This window comes from Cricetulus griseus, chromosome 8 (assembly GCF_003668045.3).
Source record: "Cricetulus griseus strain 17A/GY chromosome 8, alternate assembly CriGri-PICRH-1.0, whole genome shotgun sequence".
In the NCBI taxonomy this organism is placed as follows: domain Eukaryota; kingdom Metazoa; phylum Chordata; class Mammalia; order Rodentia; family Cricetidae; genus Cricetulus; species Cricetulus griseus.
Window position 1 is genome coordinate 14400182 of NC_048601.1, and position 20157 is coordinate 14420338.

The 20157-nt window shown below is 39.3% G+C and overlaps 1 protein-coding gene across 1 annotated transcript in view; it reads left to right on the forward strand.

The window, feature by feature from the left end:
- The window catches only part of Lrp6 (LDL receptor related protein 6), a 123718-nt gene that overhangs the window by 13999 nt on the left and 89562 nt on the right, over positions 1–20157 (forward strand). Inside the window, exon 2 of the mRNA XM_027429872.2 lies at positions 5680–6073. Coding sequence (XP_027285673.1) covers positions 5680–6073 — 394 coding nt within the window. The remainder of the gene's footprint in view (positions 1–5679; positions 6074–20157) is intronic.

Sequence of the window (20157 nt, forward strand, 5' to 3'; positions counted from 1 at the left end):
TAGGACATTGAGTTCTTCTCAGGTGTCATTAGTAGAATTTTGCCATTTGTGAGGCATTGAGCTGGGTTAGTGCCATGAGAGTACAGCATGTGGTTAGAGAATAGGGAAGGCATCTGCTAAAGTTCCTTGTGAAGATTTAAAGGGTCTAGGAAAGAGTACTCCCTTGTGATGAGCCAAGGAAATTCCTTCGTGTCATCTGCCTGGAGGAGTAAAGGGAAAACAGAAGACCCTAGAATATGTCTGTCAGTGTCAGAGACCGCTTCCATACCCATAGTCAGAGGAACCGTTTGCTTGGAAAGATCTAAAGCAATTCCTTATGCTACTACAGCAGACAGGTCTGGAGAATTGGTTTAAGAGTTTATCTCAGAGGGCTGGCTATGTGGTTAAGAGCACTTGTTGCTCTTGCTGAGGACCCAGATTCAGTTCTCAGCAACCACATAGCAGCTCATGCCCATCTGTAACTCCAGTTCCAAGGGTCCAACACCTGCTTCTGACCTCCTTGGGCACCAGACAAAAATGGCGTAACAGTCATGCACACAGGAAGACACAGGCAAGCACACATGTGGCATACAGTCATGCACACAGGTAGACACAGGCAGACACACATGGCATACAGTCATGCACACAGGCAGACACATATGGCATACAGTCATGCACACAGGCAGACACACATGGCATACAGTCATGCACACAGGCAGACACAGGCAGACACACATGGCATACAGTCATGCACACAGGCAGACACACACATTTAAAAAAAAATGTTGATCTCAGGAGCACAGCCTCGCCACATCTTTGAACAGGAGAGATATTCAAGTAATTCCCAGAGCACTGTTTTTGGGTTAGGGTTGTCACACACCCATGGATGACATTCTCTTTGAATACAATAATGTCACCATCCAGATACTGAATGGGAATAAAATCTGGGCAGGCGTATGTAGGAAAACAACTTGAACCGAGGCTTATGTTTTGATAGTGGGATCTTTTGGAACGTCACAAACAAACAGAAGGACTCTCTTTCATAGGTAGTGCTGACAGTGCTGTCGGGTTTTGCTGGGGAGGTGACGAGGTTCGTTGGGGTTAACAGGTGTCAGGCTTAGGTCAATTTAGCAAATGACTTTTGATGTGGTCTGCTGATTTCTGAACAATGGTTAAGAGAGGATTTTCAGGGGCTAGGGCTGTGCTCAGTGTAAACCCTTGCCTGGAACATATGCAGATCTGGTTCTATCTGCAGAATAGCAAACTAGAGAAGAAAGGAAGAAGAGTGAGAGGAAGGGAAGGGGAAAGGAGTTGCATCGCTTAATTAAGCTGGGCTGCTAAAGCCAGAGCTCAAAGGATTATAGAAGCCTGGCCACATTTAAAGTGGGCAGCTCCATGGGCGTTTGTGACTCTTGGTTGGAACTTAAAAGTTTTTTAGTAGATGTATTTGTTTTTCTGGGCTGGAGATGTGTTCCAGTGCCTTGTACATGCTAGATAAGCACTCTACCATGGAGCCTACCTACCCTGCATGGTAAATTTCTCCCTTCCCTCCCCTCTCCTCCCCTCCCTCCTGTGTGTGCACATGTGGAATTCAGAGAACAACTTGGGAGGAGTCAGTTCTCTCCACTCTGGGGATTCTTCGGACTGAACTCCAGTCATTAGGCTTGTTGGCAGACATCTTTACCTGCTGAGCCATCTTTACAGTCTCTAAATGAGGTTTAGATTAGGCTCTGGAAGATGGAAGACTACTTTGTTTTTTTTTTTTTTGTTTTGTTTGTTTGTTTGTTTTTTCTTTTGGCAAGACTGAGGATCTAGCCAGGGCTTTGTGCATGCTATTAAATGTTCTATCACTGAGCTACATCCCTAGTCCTGGAAGAGGAGAGATGTAGATAAGATTTGAATCTCGCCTTGAAGGACTTAGATTTGCTCACTGGGAAAGAAGTAGGAGAGGGTGGGAAAATGAGTGCACTGGTGATGGAATGACATGTGATGTGATGTGATGTGTTCCCAGTTTATATGTTAAACTGTTTTTATGTGCAGAGGTTATAAAAGATGAACTTGGAGTTCAAGGAGGAAAGCTGAGGTGTTGGCTTCATTCATGTCTTACTCAAAGGGAATGAGAAAGCTTTTGAGTTGGGTGAAGCACAACTATATATTAGACGTAGGAAAGGGGGAATGTTGAGATCATTCACTGTTAGGGTAGTTTACATGTGAGCTCATGAAGCCTAGGGCAGCGGAGTGGTTCTAGAAATGAGGGGCACATTTAAAGAAATGGTAAAGAAGGGTTAATTACACAGTAATTGGCAGACTAGGGAAAAGAGGAGGAGACCTGGGCTGGGGAGATGTCTTTATGTAAAAGTGCCTGCTATGCAAGTGTGAGTACCTGGGTTTGGATCCCTGGCACCCTTGTAAAGCCAGGTGTGCTGCAGTCCCAGCACTGGGGGCCAGATTCAGGAAGATGGGGGGTAATGCTCACTGCCAAGCCAGTCTGGGCTCAGTGAGAGATCCTATCTCAGAAAGACATCTGATGTCCACCTCTAGCTTCTACAAGTGCGTGCATGGGCTAGTGCAGGCATCCCACACTTGCACACACTGGCCTATCCCATCCCTACACCACAAAGAATTATAACATCTTTGAAGAACTTTTTTGGAGGGAAAGGTAATACATTTTAAGTTAATTGATAGAAAGATTGCAGCCCCTTACCAGAAAAAAGCCTGGGGAACAGAAGATGGTATTAGGTTAGGTTGATGATGGTTTAGAAACCAGTTGTGTAGAGTTTTGTGATGAACAGAATCTGGGTACACTCTCATTTGGGGACTAAAGGTCTGGGAATACTATGTGAGAAGGGGGAGAAAGATTTGAAACAGACAATAGTAAGTAGGATGGTATGGAGAGAACATTGTACTTTGTTGCTGTAACAAATGCTGTAGAGGAGTAAAGAATAAGGATTGAGTAGAGGTTGTTAGTTGGATTTTTTTTTTTTTTTTTTTTTTTTAAGCCTTGGAGAAAGCAGGTGTAGTTGTGGTGCATATGAGGTTAAAGAAGTTACTAGAGAGAGTGGTGGTGTGGAGTGTAGTTAGGAGAAAGAGAAGTATTCTCTTGATAGTAAGCAAGGTTAGAGTTGGATAGTGTTTGAAACCTGAGCCTGCCATGAGCCTTTGAAGACACAGTTGTGGAGAGAGTGAACCTAAAGTGTTGCTTGATCCCACAAAGAAGGGAGGGCGTTCCCCCACCCTCTACTGAGAACAGGGACTGGTCTCACAGCATGCGTATGTAGGCCAGGCTGGCCTTAAACTTTCAGGGGTCCTTCTAATTCCAGTGCTGGGATTGGTGGTGTGTGCCATCACACCTGGGCCCAGATAACCTTCTGAGAAGTATAAGAAAGATGTTGAAGATGGGACCCTGCTTATATCCGAGGACCCAGAGAGAATTTTGACTGTTTGAGATCATCCTGGGCTACTGAGCAAGACCTTGTCTCCATAAGGGAAAAAAGAGATGTATGGCCTTTGACCCTTCTCCTGAGACACTGTGTTTATGAGTCGATTTGAGGATGAAGGGTTAAATGGACCCTAAGAGCTTGTCTGGAGCAAGGGAGGGGGTGCAGGGGAGTGCAGCCACTCTATACCTTTGGTGAAGGTCACCCTCTCTGACTGAGTGCACAGTTTTGGGAGGGGTGCATGTGGAGCAGTCCGGGGGTGGGGGAAGTGATCAGCCAAATCAACCCTGGAGATGAGTGGGGTAACAGATGCCCTTACATCCGTAGGAGGGTTAAGGTGTGAAAGTCTGTAGAGAAGAGGAGGTTTGGGAAGGAAGTTCAGTAGGGATTTGGTGAAGGAGAACAGATTCCTGAGCTCTTGTAAGTGTTTGCTAAAGAGATGCGACTGCTGTTTGAATTCGCTTGTTATGAAGTCAGGTAAACATTGTGGAGTGAACACATGGTATGTATTATGTGGGCTACTGACAGGAAACAAGTGTGTGGGGTCTGTTGTATCTAGTAGATAAAAACTGTGTTACAATTTTCTCCACTACTCAACAGACACTGGTGGCAATGTTGTAGACCCTAATCATGCATCAGAAGGGTAACCACACAGATGGACCTTTTGATAATGTTCAGTTAGTGTACAGTCCCTAGAAACCCTTAGTCATGTTAACAGGTTAATGTACAGTCCCCAGAATGCTCAGCCATAACTAGTGCTGCTAAATTAAAGCTATTAATCTGCTTCTGGTCTCTTCCAACTCCAGTGACACTCAGAAAGTCCACTAGACTTTAAGTTACCAGAAAAGTTCTTTAGATTTTTGTCGATAAAAACCATTCAGTGGAAATATTAAAGTTTGACTTAAAAGTTATGAAAGTCATTTAGCTGCCACTTATGCCATAAGCAAGTTTAGTATATAAACAGTCTTTGATGGGTGATTGAGCCATAAAGAAGGTATCTGTTAACTACTGCATTGTTTTTACTCTTGAATTGTTAAGATTAAGTATCCTGGGATGGTTTTTTTTTTCCTCAAGTTTTCAGCCTTGTGACATTGAACTCTTAACTAATAGTAATGTTTTTTTCTGATGTTCCTGTTTGGCTTATACTATCAAAACCTGAATATAAGACTATTCAGTAGTGACCACTGGGTGTGATGTGTGCACATCTGCAGTGAGTTCAGGGGAATTTGATTCACTGTCTGTCTGTAGTAGTTATACACAGTAAGAAGAAAGGACCATTTCCTTTTTCTAGTGAAGCGGATGCTCACATGTATTTGCGTTTCAGTGTGGTTGGATTGAATTCATGTTATCTAACAGATGACTAGAACACATGTTGATAACCCAATTTGGCCGATGCAGTTCTATAAATGGGCTTAACTATTACTTTTTTTTTTTTTTGTAGTTTTGGGAGCCACTTATTTTTTTCAAATTAGAATAATGTTTGTGATTTAAAAAGGATGGGTACTTCTGGGGGTGGATAGTTAAGCGAGCGCACTTGATACTCTTGCCCAGGACCCCGGTTCTGATTACAATTTACAGGGTGGCTCACAGCCATCTGTAACTCCAGTTCCAGGGGATCTGAAACCCTTTTCTGGCCTCTGTGGGCACCAGGCATGCATGTGGTGCACAGACGTGTACTCATATATGGGAGGACCCTGGGTTTGATCACCAGCTCTCCAAACGGACAGCTAACCAAACACCTGGCAGCTCTTTTCCACCAGTAGAGCATGAGTGTTCCAGTTACTCATTGTTATTATGGATAAGCTTTTAAATTGTATCTGACAGACTCTCAGTAAGAAAAGACATCTGGGTGGAATTGATTTCAATTCTCATTACGTTCTTTTTTTAAAGTTCTAGAAAAACATTTTAAATGTGAAAAGATTTTAGCCAGTTCACTAATGTATTTTATTTATGTGGGTGGATATTTGCCGTGTGAGTTTATGTGTACCACATGTGTACAGTGCCTACAGAGACCCAGGAGGCATGGGATCCTTGGAGCTGGAGTTAGAGGTGGTTGTGAGCCATTTGATGTGGGTGTTGGGAACCACACCCAGGCTCTTTGCAAGAGCAGGAACCCTTCTTACCTGCTGAGCTATCTCTCTAGCCTCTTTATTTCCTACTTTGTTACTTTTGATAGTATTTGGTCACAGATGCTGATTTGAAACCCAATTTATGAGATCTGATATGTTTTCTTCTTTCTTATGTATTTTTCTTTTTATTTCAGCGGCCCCTTTGTTGCTTTATGCAAACAGACGGGACTTGAGATTGGTTGATGCTACAAATGGCAAAGAGAATGCAACGATTGTAGTTGGAGGCTTGGAGGATGCAGCAGCGGTGGACTTTGTGTTTGGTCATGGCTTGATATACTGGAGTGATGTCAGCGAAGAAGCCATTAAGCGAACAGAATTTAACAAAACTGAGAGTGTACAGAATGTTGTTGTTTCTGGATTATTGTCCCCGGATGGGCTGGCGTGTGATTGGCTTGGAGAAAAATTGTACTGGACAGATTCTGAAACTAATCGAATTGAAGTTTCTAATTTAGATGGATCTTTACGAAAAGTTTTATTTTGGCAAGAGTTGGATCAACCCAGAGCTATTGCCTTAGATCCATCAAGTGGGTAAGTTTCTGTGTAATATACAAAAGGCATTCCAATTTCTTTTTCTAGTCTTCCTTCACTGGTAAACACTCCCTCACTGCTAGGGGAAAAAAGAAAGAAATGAGACTTTTGGTTTTGTTTTCAAGTAGACTTGACTATGGAAAGTTGGGTTTATTCTTAAAAGACAGTGTTTATCCACAGTTGGTGGGGGTGCAAATATAGAACCATTGTGGAAATCAGTTTGGAGATTTCTCAAAAAATTAAAAATAGGATTACCATGTAACCTAGTGATTTCATTTCTGGGCACATGTCCAGAGAACTATATACCCTACCAGAGAGATAATTGCATGTCCATGTTTACTGCTGCTCTGTTCACTACAGCAAAGCTTTGGAATTATCCTAGTTGTCAGTCAACAGATGAGTGGATAATATGAATACTGTTCAGATCTAACAAAAAGTAAAACTTAATCTCCGCACATTGCTGCAAGCAGTGAACTAACCAGGGCAATCCTGGAGAACCTACTCTGGTGGCAAACATGGGGAGAGCTGGCAGCCTGACCAACCCTGAAAGTACCCAGGTCCAGAACTAGGGTTTGTGTTGGTCCACCCCAACATCCACCCCATCCGTGACTTGCTGCAGTTGGGGGCGGTGAGGATCAGTCCTTTGGACCCAGGGCTGCAGGATCTCCATGACACAGGGCAGCAACAGGATACTCAGAAAGAGTCCTAGTGAGGGCCTAGTGTTGATGGTACAACAGAGATCAGAGGCCTCCAACCAGACCAGAGATTGGACTTACTGTCACACTGCAGCTTCCATGATGAGATCTTCCTTCCTTTCTTCCTTCCTTCCTTCCTACCTTCCTTCCTTCCTTCCTTCCTTCCCCCTCTTTTTCTCTTAAATCTTTTTTTTTTTTTCTTTTAATTTTGGGGTAGGGAGGGAAATGGGTGGGATCAGGAGACATGATGTGAAAGACAAAGAATATAAAAAAAAATCCAGGAAAATGGATGGACTTAGAATGTAAAATACTAAGTGAGATTATACAGTCTCAGAAAGAAAAAAACTGCATATTCTCCTTCATATGAAGATGGATACACACAAACACACGTATGTATGCACATAGGCATGCACATGCAAACAAATGTACACGTAGATAATAGTATAACAGAAAAGAGAATAAGAAAAAGGGTAAATATTAGGGGATTAGGAAAGACAATGTAATGGACATGAGATATGAAGAAGTCTATAAAGCTAATTGTTTTTCTAGTTCTAATACTGTTGTGGATTTCTTTGTTTTGTTTTTAATGGTGAATAAACCCTTTAAGTGAACATATAAAATCAAATGTGAAGTTTACAGCTTCAGAATCGATATTTAAACTGTACATAAGTTCTCTGAGATGTATAGACTTTGAGTCTGGTTGGTTTGGTGTGTAATTTTTTATTTGCAAATTTTTTATAGTAAAGCTTATAAAATTAAGAAATATAAAAACAATGTAAATAGTTTTGTTTCTTATAGCAATTATAGAACAGCCATGTTTATAGGTTTACAGTTCTTGGGTTTTTTGGTTTTTGTTTTTTTTGTAAGTAAGAGAGAAAGCTTAGTATTTGATCACTTAAAATGGGATTTTAAAAAATATTTTTAATCATGGACTATCATATGGTCAATCATTTTGCAATAGCATCTTTTATATTTAGCTATGAAATACTACTTAATGTGTCTGTGCTGAATGGAAAGAATAAATATTAAATAACTAATTTCTACTTAGTTAAACATGCATTTTATGTACTTGCAGTGATAGTGTTACTTTCTGTATCCCGCCCCCAGGTTATTTTCTAAAGAGAAATACAGCTCAGAACTGAAAATGCCATATCACAGAACACAAACGCGGTGCTCACATTGCTCTTCACCGAACTGTTTCAGTCTTACTGTATACTATTTTACATTTTTGTTCAATATATTGCTATGGCTGAATGTAGGCAACTATGTGAACATGAATCTGAAATGAATTAACTAATTTTTTTTTAAATCCCAAGGTAGCTTCTGAATACTTTGAGTATTTCAATACATTTCTTAGATTTTTTTTTTAGAAAAACCATATTAGAATGCTTTAGACCTCTTTGTAGATGGGAGCAAATTAATTTTATGTAATAAAGTAGAACTTAGAGCAATCAGATAAGGGTTTATGTAGATTGTTTTGTTTTGATATCAGGCCTGATTTTCTGACACATAGTAAATATGATGCCATGTTGTAAATAAATGAGAGGTTTGTTTAGCTCTCATGACAGTAGTTCAGTGAAGTTTTAGGTTTTGGCTATTCTGGAGAGAGTGCACATAACATACATATTAAATGATCCTAAGGCACAGGAGGCCTAGGCTTGTCAGATTCACCATGACCGTGAATAAATTTTAATAAGAAGAGGCTTTTTACTTAGGTCAAGCACCCAAACCTGGCTGAGAGCACTCTCAAGACCCAACCTCTAACCATATCAGCTCCGGGCTTACAAAGGCAAAACCCTTGAAGTTACAGTTTTGGGTTTTGTAATTGTCTTTTTGAGCAGAGTAAGCAAATTTGATTACAAAAGCAGAAATAACAGTCTTATGACCTATTATTTTGTAAGAACAGCAGATTTTACAAGATGAGTCAATTTAAGGACAGTCTTCAACATCTGGGGAAAAGGGAAAAAGGGAAATGGGTTGGCAGGGTACAGCCTGTACAAGCTAAGGGGGGCTTACGTGTTGGAGGCTTTTTTTTTTTTTTTTTTTTTTTGGCTTTAAGCGTAGTAATGTTAACCATCACAAAGGAGCAGCTGTTGAAGTGAGATGATCCTTTAAAACACACCATATTTAGGGTGTGCAAAAGTGGAAGGGCAGCTTTCAGGAGGTCCGTTCACCCAACCACATGATCAAACTCTGGTGGGCAGGCTTGGTGCAAGTACCATTAAGAGAGATCATTGCTCTAAGCCACTTCCCTTAATAAATCATCAGAAAGTGTGGAGGTCGTAGATGGTTGGGAATCAGAAGAACTTTTAGAGCCCATGCATGGTATGCTGTTCCAATTAGAGGCTGGGGTTGTTGAGAATTTTGAAGGTAATCTTGAGTGGAGCTGGGTTTTGCTAATAGTAAGTCTGAGGGGTGGGGACATGTTTGCCTCCTTACTGCTTTTGTAGATCCCATTAGCTTTGCTACTTTCACTGGTGAGTAGGGAAGAAGACTGGTGAAAAGAAACAGTTCTCCCCCTCTTCCCTGTCCTCTCCCCTTCTTCCTCTTCTCCCTCCTTCTGTCAGGTCTTCTCACTGTGCAGCTCAGGCTGGCATGGCATTTGTAATCCTGCTTCCACCTTCTGGGGGTTGGGATTAAAAGCTCCTGTTCCTCAATTTTCCCCTTTTCTGCTGCTTCTTGACAGGCTCATTCCTGTCACAAGGGTGGTAACTGAGATTAGCTGTTCAGTGGTTAGTATGTTTCAGACATCTCCATTTGTTACTTCCTTTGGGAAGAGAAGGGTCAGACAGTTTGGGAGAGAGAGCTTTCTTCACAGGATATGTATTGTGTTGCATGTATTTGGAGATGGAAAGGGTAGTGTTGAAGGAATGAGAAGGCCAGTGGGAGCTCTTATAGGTTGATGATTCCAGTCCGTGGTTTTACAGCTTGAACACTACAATTCTGGTATAGTACCTTGTTCATTTCTACAATTGAACATTGTAGAAATTACAATTTAGGGGTTACAATTGCATGTACACCACACACACACACACACACACACACACACACACACACACACACTCCTCTTTCTCAGCTCTTCAGTAATTGTGGGGTAATGATTTAGTGAATGGAAATGACTATTTTCATATCATCCCTTAACAAATGAGCTTTATTGCTGCTATGATAGCCTTGCTATATCACTAAGAAATACATTAGAGGTTTTTGTTTATCTGTTTTTCAGTATTAAATGAGAGCATTTGCCAATGACTCATCATTGTAAGAATCAATGATAATGTACTTTAGAGGTAGAAATAGTGTCATTTAGCTTATAAATGTGATTTGGTGAAAGTTACACATTTTTTTTCCCTGAGGCCCAAATACCTACTGAAGTATTTTTCATTATTTCTGATGTTTGTGGTTACTGGGGTGGGGGCATAAACTTTTTCCTCTTCAACAATTCTAAAAATTTCTTTTACTTTTTGGGAAGTTCCTTTGACATGGCTATTTAAAATATAATTTATGGCTGATGAGATGGCTTATTGGTTAAAGGTGCTTGTCACTAAGTCTGATAACCTGATTCTGAATCCTAGGACTCACATGGTGCAAGGAGAGAACCAACTTCCACAAGCTGTCCTCTGACCTCCACATATTCATACACACATTTACACACGCTTAGACACACACACACACACACACACACCAATAAATATGATGAACATGTAATTGGGACCAAATAGAATCCAGCCAAATGGCATATACTTGATAATGAATATGATAGGGAAGATATTTAAAAATTATATTTTAAACTCATAAATTAAAAATATATTGTTCTTTCGGTATTGTTGATCTTAGATTTGTGTCATGGATTGTGGTTTTAGTGCAAAAGCAGCCACAGGTAGAGTTTACCACTTGTCAAACAGAAGAGTCGATTTCCAGGTTTATTTTCTAGGGAAATATGAAGGCTACTTTTCAGATAAAGTGCTTAACAGTACTGAGGAAAAAGTCTAAAAGACTTTTTTAGACTCCAGGACCCTGAGTTTTGAGATTCAAGAGTCAACTGAGCTCCCTGCCGTCACCATTCAAGGCAGTTGAGTGACTGGTTTTGTTTGATGCTGGGGACCAGTGCAGAAATCTGTGTGCTTTGGGATGTATGAAGCTCTTTGTATTAGCAGTTCATTTAGCCTAGACTGGAGGAAGATTTTTCTAAATTGGGCCTCTATTAGTCTACCCTTACCCCCGTGCTTTTAATGCTGACTGGTAGTGTAGAATTCAGGCCAAAGAATAAGAAAACGTGTGTCTTACGAAATTTGTTCCAGAAAGCAGTGTTGTCTTTTATATGGGTAGAGAACATGCCTGAACCACCCCTGTTCAGTTCCTCATTCTAATTCCCATATTGCTATACTGGCCTTCATGATGCTGAGCACCTGGTTTAGATACAAGTCTCATAGTAATTCTAAGATTTTTTTTTTTTTTTTTTGCTTGATTCTAAATCCCTAAATATTTCTTGCAAGCTAAACGTTAGTGATTCAGCTTGAATTCATTCTGTGTGTGGCCAGCAAACTTGTGACCCCAATAGTACAGGTTCTAAAGACAGATTTTTTAATATTTATTGTTAAATATAATATTAGTAACAGTAAAAAGTGCCTACATAAACACTCAGGAGGTGGAGGTCGGAGGATCAGGAATTAGAGGGAAGCCTGAGCTGCATAGCAAGTTTAAAGGGTAAGCCTGAGCTGCATAGTAAGGCTGTATCTTAAAAAAAAATCTAAGGGCTAGGGATGGAAAAAGAGGGAATTAATGTACGTAACTGATAGGCAAATTAATTACCATGGATTATTTTTAAAATATATGTTACACTGTTATATCAAGATGATTAAATTAGTTCCTGCCACATTCAGGTGTTTGATAAATGTGCTTTGAACAGCTGAACTTTATAAAAGTGTTCTTATAATGTATTCTCTTAAATAGTCTCTCAGTTTTCCTTAAGAATATAAAGTATTTTTAAGGAAATTAAATTTTAGTATTGTCTCTTGTGACTTAGCAATTATAGCCTGGGACTGGTGAGATGGTTCGGTGGGTAAAGGTACTTGCTGCTGAGTCGAGTTTGATCCCTAGACCCAGCATGATAGAAGGAGATAGACAACTCATGTTAGCTGTCCCTTTCACACATGCACACAAATAGATAAAGTTTTTAAAAATTAAATAAAAAACTGCATAACTTTTATTTATGAATGTCTATGTAAAATTAAGAATCTTAAGCCTTTACTTTCAAAAAATCTTATCCAGGTAATATTTTATTAGAATACACTACCCAAAGTTTGTTTTGTCTCTTACTCAGCTTGTCATTTACTAGCATGTTACTTCAGGTTTGTTATGTACTAGCATGTTACTCAACTTGTCATTTATTAGTGTGTTACTCAGCTTGTCATTTACTGACATGTTACTTCAGGTTGTTATTTATTAGCGTGTTACTAAAGCTTTGCTGTTTACTAGTGCGTTACTTCAGACATTGGACCTCTGTTTTTTCATCTGTAAAATGAGTTCTTTTCATCAGTCTTTCCACATGCGCGCACACGTGTGTGTGTGTGTGTGTGTGTGTGTGTGTGTGTGTGTGTGTGTGTACACATACACGTGTACTGGAGATTGAATTCTGAACCTTGTTCCACAGTTAATACAAGTTCCTCTCAATTGTGATACCAAGTTTCAAAAGAGACATTCTAGGAGAGCTGACATGATGGCTTAACCTATAGTCCTAACACATAGGAGGCTGAGGCAGGTAGATTACCATGATTTGAAGGGTAGCCCAGGTTTCATGCATGTGTTACAGGCCAGCCTGGACTACAGAGTGAGACTCCATCATACTACAAATACAGACATTTTATGAAAGTGTTCTAAATATTAGAACTTTTTATTTCACATGTATATATTCAAATCAGCAATTTACCTATACTTAGATTTGGAGGGTTCTGCCCCTTTAAAAACCCAAGTGATTACTGATATATATATATATATATATATATATATATATATATATATATATGTATATGTATATGTATATATATTATATTAATAATATATATTAAAATTTATTCATTCTTTCACAATTTCATACCTGTACATATGGTACTTTTATTATTATATCTTCTTCACCCATGTTATCCACTTTTATTAAGGGAATATTGAAAGGGAGCATTTGTGATACTAAATGACTTAATATAGCATAAAATTTTTCAGAGCTTTGTTTTTTAGTGAAAGCTTTCTTTTGTTTTTGTTTGCTTTTGTTGCTGCCAATTTTTCAAACTGAAACTGGGCCCCCGAGTGCTAGCCAGATAAGCCCTCTGCTCTGAGCTACCCTCCCAACCCTTAGCATATGCTTTAACCCTGCATTTTCAGTGTAAAGAAGGACATTTTGTGATGGTAAAGAATAAGACATTTATCTTGGTTTGTTTGAAACAGGGTCTTACTCTGTGGTCCAGACTATGACTTCATGATCCTGCTGGGAATGCAGGGTTTCATACTGTAGCACCAGTTGTCCTCTTAACTGTGGCCACCCTTCTGCTTCAGCTCCCTGAGTCCAAGTAATTTAATTTTGGAGTTGGGAGTTCCTATATTATATATGATAAATTCAAACCCTAACCCATTGTGTGGGCACTCTGGGGCTACACAGTATTTGCTGAGTTTTTTGTTTGCCACATCTTCAGTGGGTTAAGCCAAGACAGAAGAACTTTGCTCTCTCCGCTGGTGGGCAGATTGTTTTGTTCGTTGTCCCTCGAGTGCTTTGTGCAGGATTCTTACACAGGCTTGTTTGTTTGTGCTCCAGGGTTTGTCTTCCTCAATTTGCCACCGACATAGAAGTCCTTTAGTTTCCGATACCAGAAAACCCAGTAGGGTTGTTGTTCACCCAGTCTTGCAAGATCTGCCCTTTTATTCTGTCATGTTTGGTCTCTGTGCTTCACCCCTTTCCTGATACTCTAGCTCTAGGCTGAAAGAGGTGTTTCTGTATTTTATTTTGTGTGTCTGTACAAGTCAAGTAAAAAGTTGTAGTTTTAGGTGTTTTGTAAAAGTTTTCTTTCTGGTTAACTAGTTACCAATGACTATAACTAGAAATTCTGACTTTTGTGTTTTGTATATTAGAAGGCAGCTGTCCTCACCACTATACCACCAACACACTGTCTGTATATTGCCAGACAGTGGTTGTGCATACCTTTAATCCCAGCACTTGGGAAGCAGTGGCAGGTGGATCTCTGTGAGTTCAAGGCCAGCCTGATCTACAGAGTGAGTTCCAGGACAGACAGGGCTTCACAGAGAAACCCTGTTTCGAAAAACCAAAACAAAACTCAGTATGTATTTACTTTAATTCCTTTACTCCATTTAAAATTATCTTTTCAGAAAGCATTACAAATGAATATCAGGCCAGACACAGCAATGAAATCATCTTCATATGGATACTAATCAACAGCTTATAGCAGCCTGGTATTAGTTTTCGTGATTTTTGATGGATAGCAGATGTGCACACTGTTACAAAGTAAGGCTGAAACCACAGATCCTTAATTCTTTATTATCAATTAAATATGTTTGCACTCTTAATTCAAAGCTATAGTAGAAGTCGTTGAGGCCAAAATAAATGAGGAGACTAGTAGGCTACATAACTCAAGAGTTAATCATTGCTGATGAAAAGAGGTTTCTCTTGTATGAGACTGTAGCCAGGTTTTTGAGAAGCCATTGGAGATAATTTATCAAAACCTACTGAGCGTTTCCCTCATCTTACTTTTGAATGTGTTTATAAAAACTTCCTACACTAGTTGAATTTAGCAACTTTATTAGTACTTCTAGGTATCCAAAGCTCCCTAAGAGAGGTTCACTGTAATAATAATAAAAACAAACAAACAAAAAAAACAACAAAACACCCAATCAAACCTACTCCTTAATCTGTGCCCACCAATTAGTTTTCCTTCTGAGTTAAGAATTAAGATCATGAGTGGCAGTCAGGGTAAATTTTAGATGGGTGGGTCAGGGTGGCATTTGATCTTGAGACTGTTTTTGTATTCCCGATAGTTTTTCCTGCACCCTATGGTCTTGTAGTCTTCTGATGCCTTTCATTCCAGAAGCTCACCTCTAGATGAAAAGTTCACTCATTTCTTTCCTCACACTGCCTATTTCCTTTTTCTTCTAAAGAAAAAAAAAAAAGGGAAGGAAAAATTTTATCCTTTAAAAAAGATTTCTTTTTATGAGTATTATGCTTGCATCTATATATGTGCACCATGTGTGTGTCTGGTGCAAGTGGAATTCAGAAAAGGGCTTCTGATTTCTTGGAACTGGAGTTTGTGAGCCACCATGTGGGCATTGGAAATGGAACCCAGGTCTTCTGCAAGAGCAGTAAGTGCTCTTTCTACTTTGTTTAATATAGGCAAAGTATACCTTTTTTTTTTTTTTTTTAAAAAAAAACCACTTTATTTCATTAATTTCAAAGCCTTTACCCTGAAATTAAGACACATTGAACAGAATTAAGATTGGAATAGAAAAATATTGTCATTACTTTGAGAATTTCATTTAAGACAGTGATTCTCAACCTGTGGGTTGTGATTCATAACAGAAGCAAAATTATAGTTATGAAGTAGCAACAAAAATAATTTTATGATGGGGTCACCACAACATGAGGAACTGCATTAAAGGGTCTCAGTATTAGGAAGGCTGAGAAACACTGATTTAAGAAATGCTGTAGAGTTTGTCAGACCTCAGGGACACCGTATGGGGTGGAGAAAGTGGAAGATTCTAGGTGCAGGTATTTTGTATTATTAATCATACTGCTCAGTGCTTCCAGCATGAGAGAGATTAGTGCTAATGCAGACCTCATGATCACAGACTGGCTTCAATATTTGGTATTTATAATTTTGTTAAGTATAAATGTAAAGCTCCTTAAAGGAAAAGCATTCTAGAATGTTTGCATAGTTAGCACATGTGCTTGCTTTGTGGCAGGACTTGTCTGGTCACTCACAAGCTGTTGTTGGAGGTGCTGATAAAAAGGCTTGTGATGTGAAAATTTGAGGTATTCACACCCTGGCAAAGTGAGGTTTTGACTGAAATAGATACTTCTCAAAAAAAAACCAAACAAACAAACAAAAAAAACTTAGTGTTCTATCATTGTTTTTCTTCATTGGCATATGAAATTACCAAATTGTCTGAGAGGGTGATTTTAAATATTTTGATGTTGGGCTGTTAAGTAATTTTGTTAATTGAAGTTTTTCTGAATTGATTGACAGTTTACCAATTGCTTTGTAGGTATCTGGAAATATTCCTTAGTGATTTTTAGAGTTTCTTATAAATTTCTTCATATTATGTGCTGATTTTGCAATTTCTGATAGTGCATCGTGAGGAAAGATAACAGTTGATTTTATTCTATTGTTGTTAATGATTCTTTACTCAGGTGGAACTTGATTTTCCTGAGCCTGGTGGCTCAAGGACCACACTTTGAGTAACAGGGTTTGGAGAGGGGTGGCAGATGGTTTCTATAAAAGTGCAAATAGTAAATAACTTAAGGTTTGGCAGGCCACATATGGTTCTTATTACAACGCTTTTCTTTTTTCTTTCTGGAGTTTGTTTTTCAATTCTTAAAAATATGTAGAGATCATTTTTAGCTTGTAGAGCCATACAAAAACATGGTGTGGTCAGATTGCTGGTAATTGCTTGTCTCTGAGAAAGGTGTATGCATTTAGTCATTCCTAGAAACAAAAATTCTGAAGTAATGTTTATGACTTTTAGTATTTTAGATAATCATATGACTCATGGGACTTTTTTTTTTTGACCTAATTTATTGATGAGGTGAATCACTGCTGGTGGTTTGAAAGCTGTTTGTTTGTTGCAGATTCAAAAAATTTTAATGGAGATATAATTTATATGTAGTAAAATATACCCTTTAGTTCCGGTATTATAAACAGCTGCATACAATTATTCTGTCAAAGATAAAACCACACATTAAAGTTGTAGAGCATATTTTAACCAGCAATGTATTACAGTGGGGAAAAGGTTAACACTAACTGAACTCTAATTTGTACAAGGGCGTCCATTCTACAAGGAAACTAAGGGAGGAGGAAGAGGAAAAATTGACGCTATTTGTAAGCATAATATGTACAAAAAATAAAAGTACAGGAATGGAAAGGTGGCTTAGTGGTAAAGAACTTATGCTGCTCTTGCAGAGAATCAGAATTCCTTTCCCAGCACCCGTATTGGGTGATTCACAGTTACCTGTAACTCCAATTGCAAGGGATCTATGTCTTCTTTTGGACTCCTTGAACCCTTGTGCCCACATGCACACAGACACAGACACATAAATAAAAACAAATCTTAAGCACTACAAGTGGTTACTAGAACTAATAAGTGAGTTGAGCAAGATCACAGGTTATAAGATTGTTTGCAGAGCAGTTATAGGGCTGATGAGACTGAGTCAAAGCACCTGCTGCACAAATCTGGTTACCAGACTTTGCCACCTGGAATTTATGTAAGCTGGAAGGAGAGAGCCAACTCAACCAAGTTGTCCTGTGACCTACACTGTGCTCTTGTGCTATGGGGCATGTGCAGCTATCCCTTATGCGTGCATACATACAGTAGCAGGGAGCAATTGGAAATTAAAATGTTAAACAGTATAATTCACTATAAAATATGGAATGCTTATGTGTAAAAGTAGGTATGAAACCTGTATACCTCTGTTGGAAACTGCAAAGGAGGAGCTTAAGAAGTCAAAGATGACCTAAATAAACTAAGAGATACTCTGTAATAGTGGATTGGAAGCTGTAGTAATGGATATGCTGATTTTCCTATGCTGATTAACACTTTCAGTCTTAAATGCTCAGTATAATTTAGAAATTGGCGAGCTAGTCTAACACTGATTAAGAAAATCAGACATTAAGTTGTCAATACTATTTGATTATGACACTATTAGAAACAAAGAATAGTTTCATTGTTGCACAAAGGAACACATGAACAAAACAAAAGTAGCTCAGCAAGGCAATTTTTGCAAAAAGGAGTCCAACCAGACTAGCAAGAAGGACACTAGGGGAGAAAGTTCACTTGGCTTTTATACTAACTCTGGTGGTGACTGTGTTTTTCCCCCATTGGCTGGAGTTAATACCTCACAGATAATGGAATATAATCATAGGTCATTAGGGATTAGTTTAATATTATGTCCATTTAGCCAAATAATAATTGTGGGTTTTCTCCTAGGGTCCATGCTCTGTCTAGCCACAGGTTCTTGGCCTGATAACGGTGCTAGGTATGAGTGTCCCTTTGTGGAGTGGGCCAGAAACCCTCATAGAGAGTGGTTGGTTACTCCCATAACTTTTGTGGCACTGTTGCTCCAGCCTTCATGTGTAGATGGAAGTTTTTGTTCCGCTTGGCCCTGCAGCTGTTCAGTCGAAAATAAACATACAGAGTCTTATATTAGCTATAAACTGTTTGGCTTATTGCTCAGGCTTATTGCTAACAAACTCTTACAACTTAAATTAACCCATCATTCTTGTGTATGTTTAGCCACGTGCCTTGGTACCTTTTATCAGTGTGGCATTTTCATCTTGCTTCCTCAGTGTCTGGCTCGTGACTGTGTCTCTGCCTTTACTCTTCCCAGAATTCTGTTAGTTTGGTAGCCCTGCGTATACTCCCTGCCTGACTACTGGCTAATCAGCGTTTTCTTAAACCAATATGAGTGATAAATCTCTAGCGTTATAACCATAGAGGTCTTGGGGGTCTGTACAGACAGACAGGAAGTGAGATGAATGGGCGGAAACAGGAAGTGAAATGGCTGGGCACAGACAGAAGTCAGATGGTTGGGCGAGAGTGGATATAAGTGGGAAGAAACAGGACTGGCTCTCTTGTCCGCTGAGATGCTAAGGAGGTAAAGGTGACTTTGGTTTGCTCCTCCTCCTCTTTGATTGCTCAGCATTTTCCTCTGTATCTGACTCGTTTTTTTTTTTTTTATTATTTAGACCAATAAAGAACTCCCTTTTACAATCATGTCTTGGTAGTCATAACAAGTTATTATTGTAGTCTAGAGGGTTTATACCTGGGTAAGATTGATTTGTTTCTCCTCTGGTAGCATGCATAGTACCTTCCAACATTCTGAAAGCTAGCCAGTATGGATGATGCTTCTTACCAAAGTACCACCAGCTTGATTCCTTCATGTTCTATGACTCAGGTATGTAGTGTCTTAAGCAATAGGGTCCTATCATCAAGCTCTGGAAACAGGAGCTGCCCATAGCCTATAATGTTTGGAGCGCTTTAGGGACCTTACTGGTCAATAATTCCAGAGGAAGTAACTCATTCCTGGGACCAGGCCTTTTCTTTGTTAGCCTTATGGTTTCTAGTAGGTGTATTTCTGCCTTGTTATAAGGTAACTCCAGTTTTACTTTTCTAATGTGTGTCTATAGATATATTTTAAGAACTTTTACAGTAGTAGGTTTCCATATGACTTTTGAAAGAAAAGCTTTTTAGTATTATTTACCCTTCTCATTTTCCCTCTTCTTCTCTGCCCTCCTTTCCTCACCACAATTTATCCTTTCCTGTTCCATAAGTCCCCTTTAAAATTCTATTTATTTTTATGTGTGTGAGTGTTTTGCCTAGGTGTCAGATCCCTGGGACTGACTTACAGATTGTTGTGAGCTTCTGTGTGGTGCTGGGAATCAAACCGTGGTCCTCTGCAAGAGCAGGCAGCTAGTGCTTTTAATCTCTGGGCCATCGCTCCAGTTCCCATAATTCTCTTTTATTTTCTATACCAGTGTATTCTGTTTCCCCTCTTGAGAGCTCCTCTCCATGGGCCTTTAATAACTTCCTGACTGCTATGAGTATTCCTCATGTAACACATATCTAAACATTCAAACCTGCTTTTCCTTCTGCTTAGGACGAGGTCTCTATGTAGTACAGATTGGCCTCAAACTTGTCCTTCTGCTTGGGGTTGCTGAGTGCTAGGATTGTAGGTTGGTATATACACACCCACTTCATTCAGTTGCTTTCTTGAGTAGTGTAGTTTTGTTTAGATAGTTAGTAACTTGTAAGAATTTTCTTACAAAAGTATTATTATTATTTTGTTGTTGTTGTTGTTGGGTGTTTTGCCTCCAGATATGTTTGTGAAACCCTTGCTTTTTTTGGTGCCTGGTTCCTGGATCCTGGTGCCCAGGGCCCTGGGATTGGAGCTACAGAGAATTGTGAGCTACCATGTAAATGCTGGGAATTGAACCCAGGTATTCTGCAAGAGCAGCCAAGTGCTCTTAACTGGTAGGCTCTCTCTCCAGGTCCAAGAATTAGTCTCTTACTCTACTGGACTTATTAAGGAGTAAACAAATTTCATAACTATTAAAAGACATTCATTTTTATGTTCTCCACAGTCAAAGCAGCGCAGAGTCAAAGAGACTATACATAGCT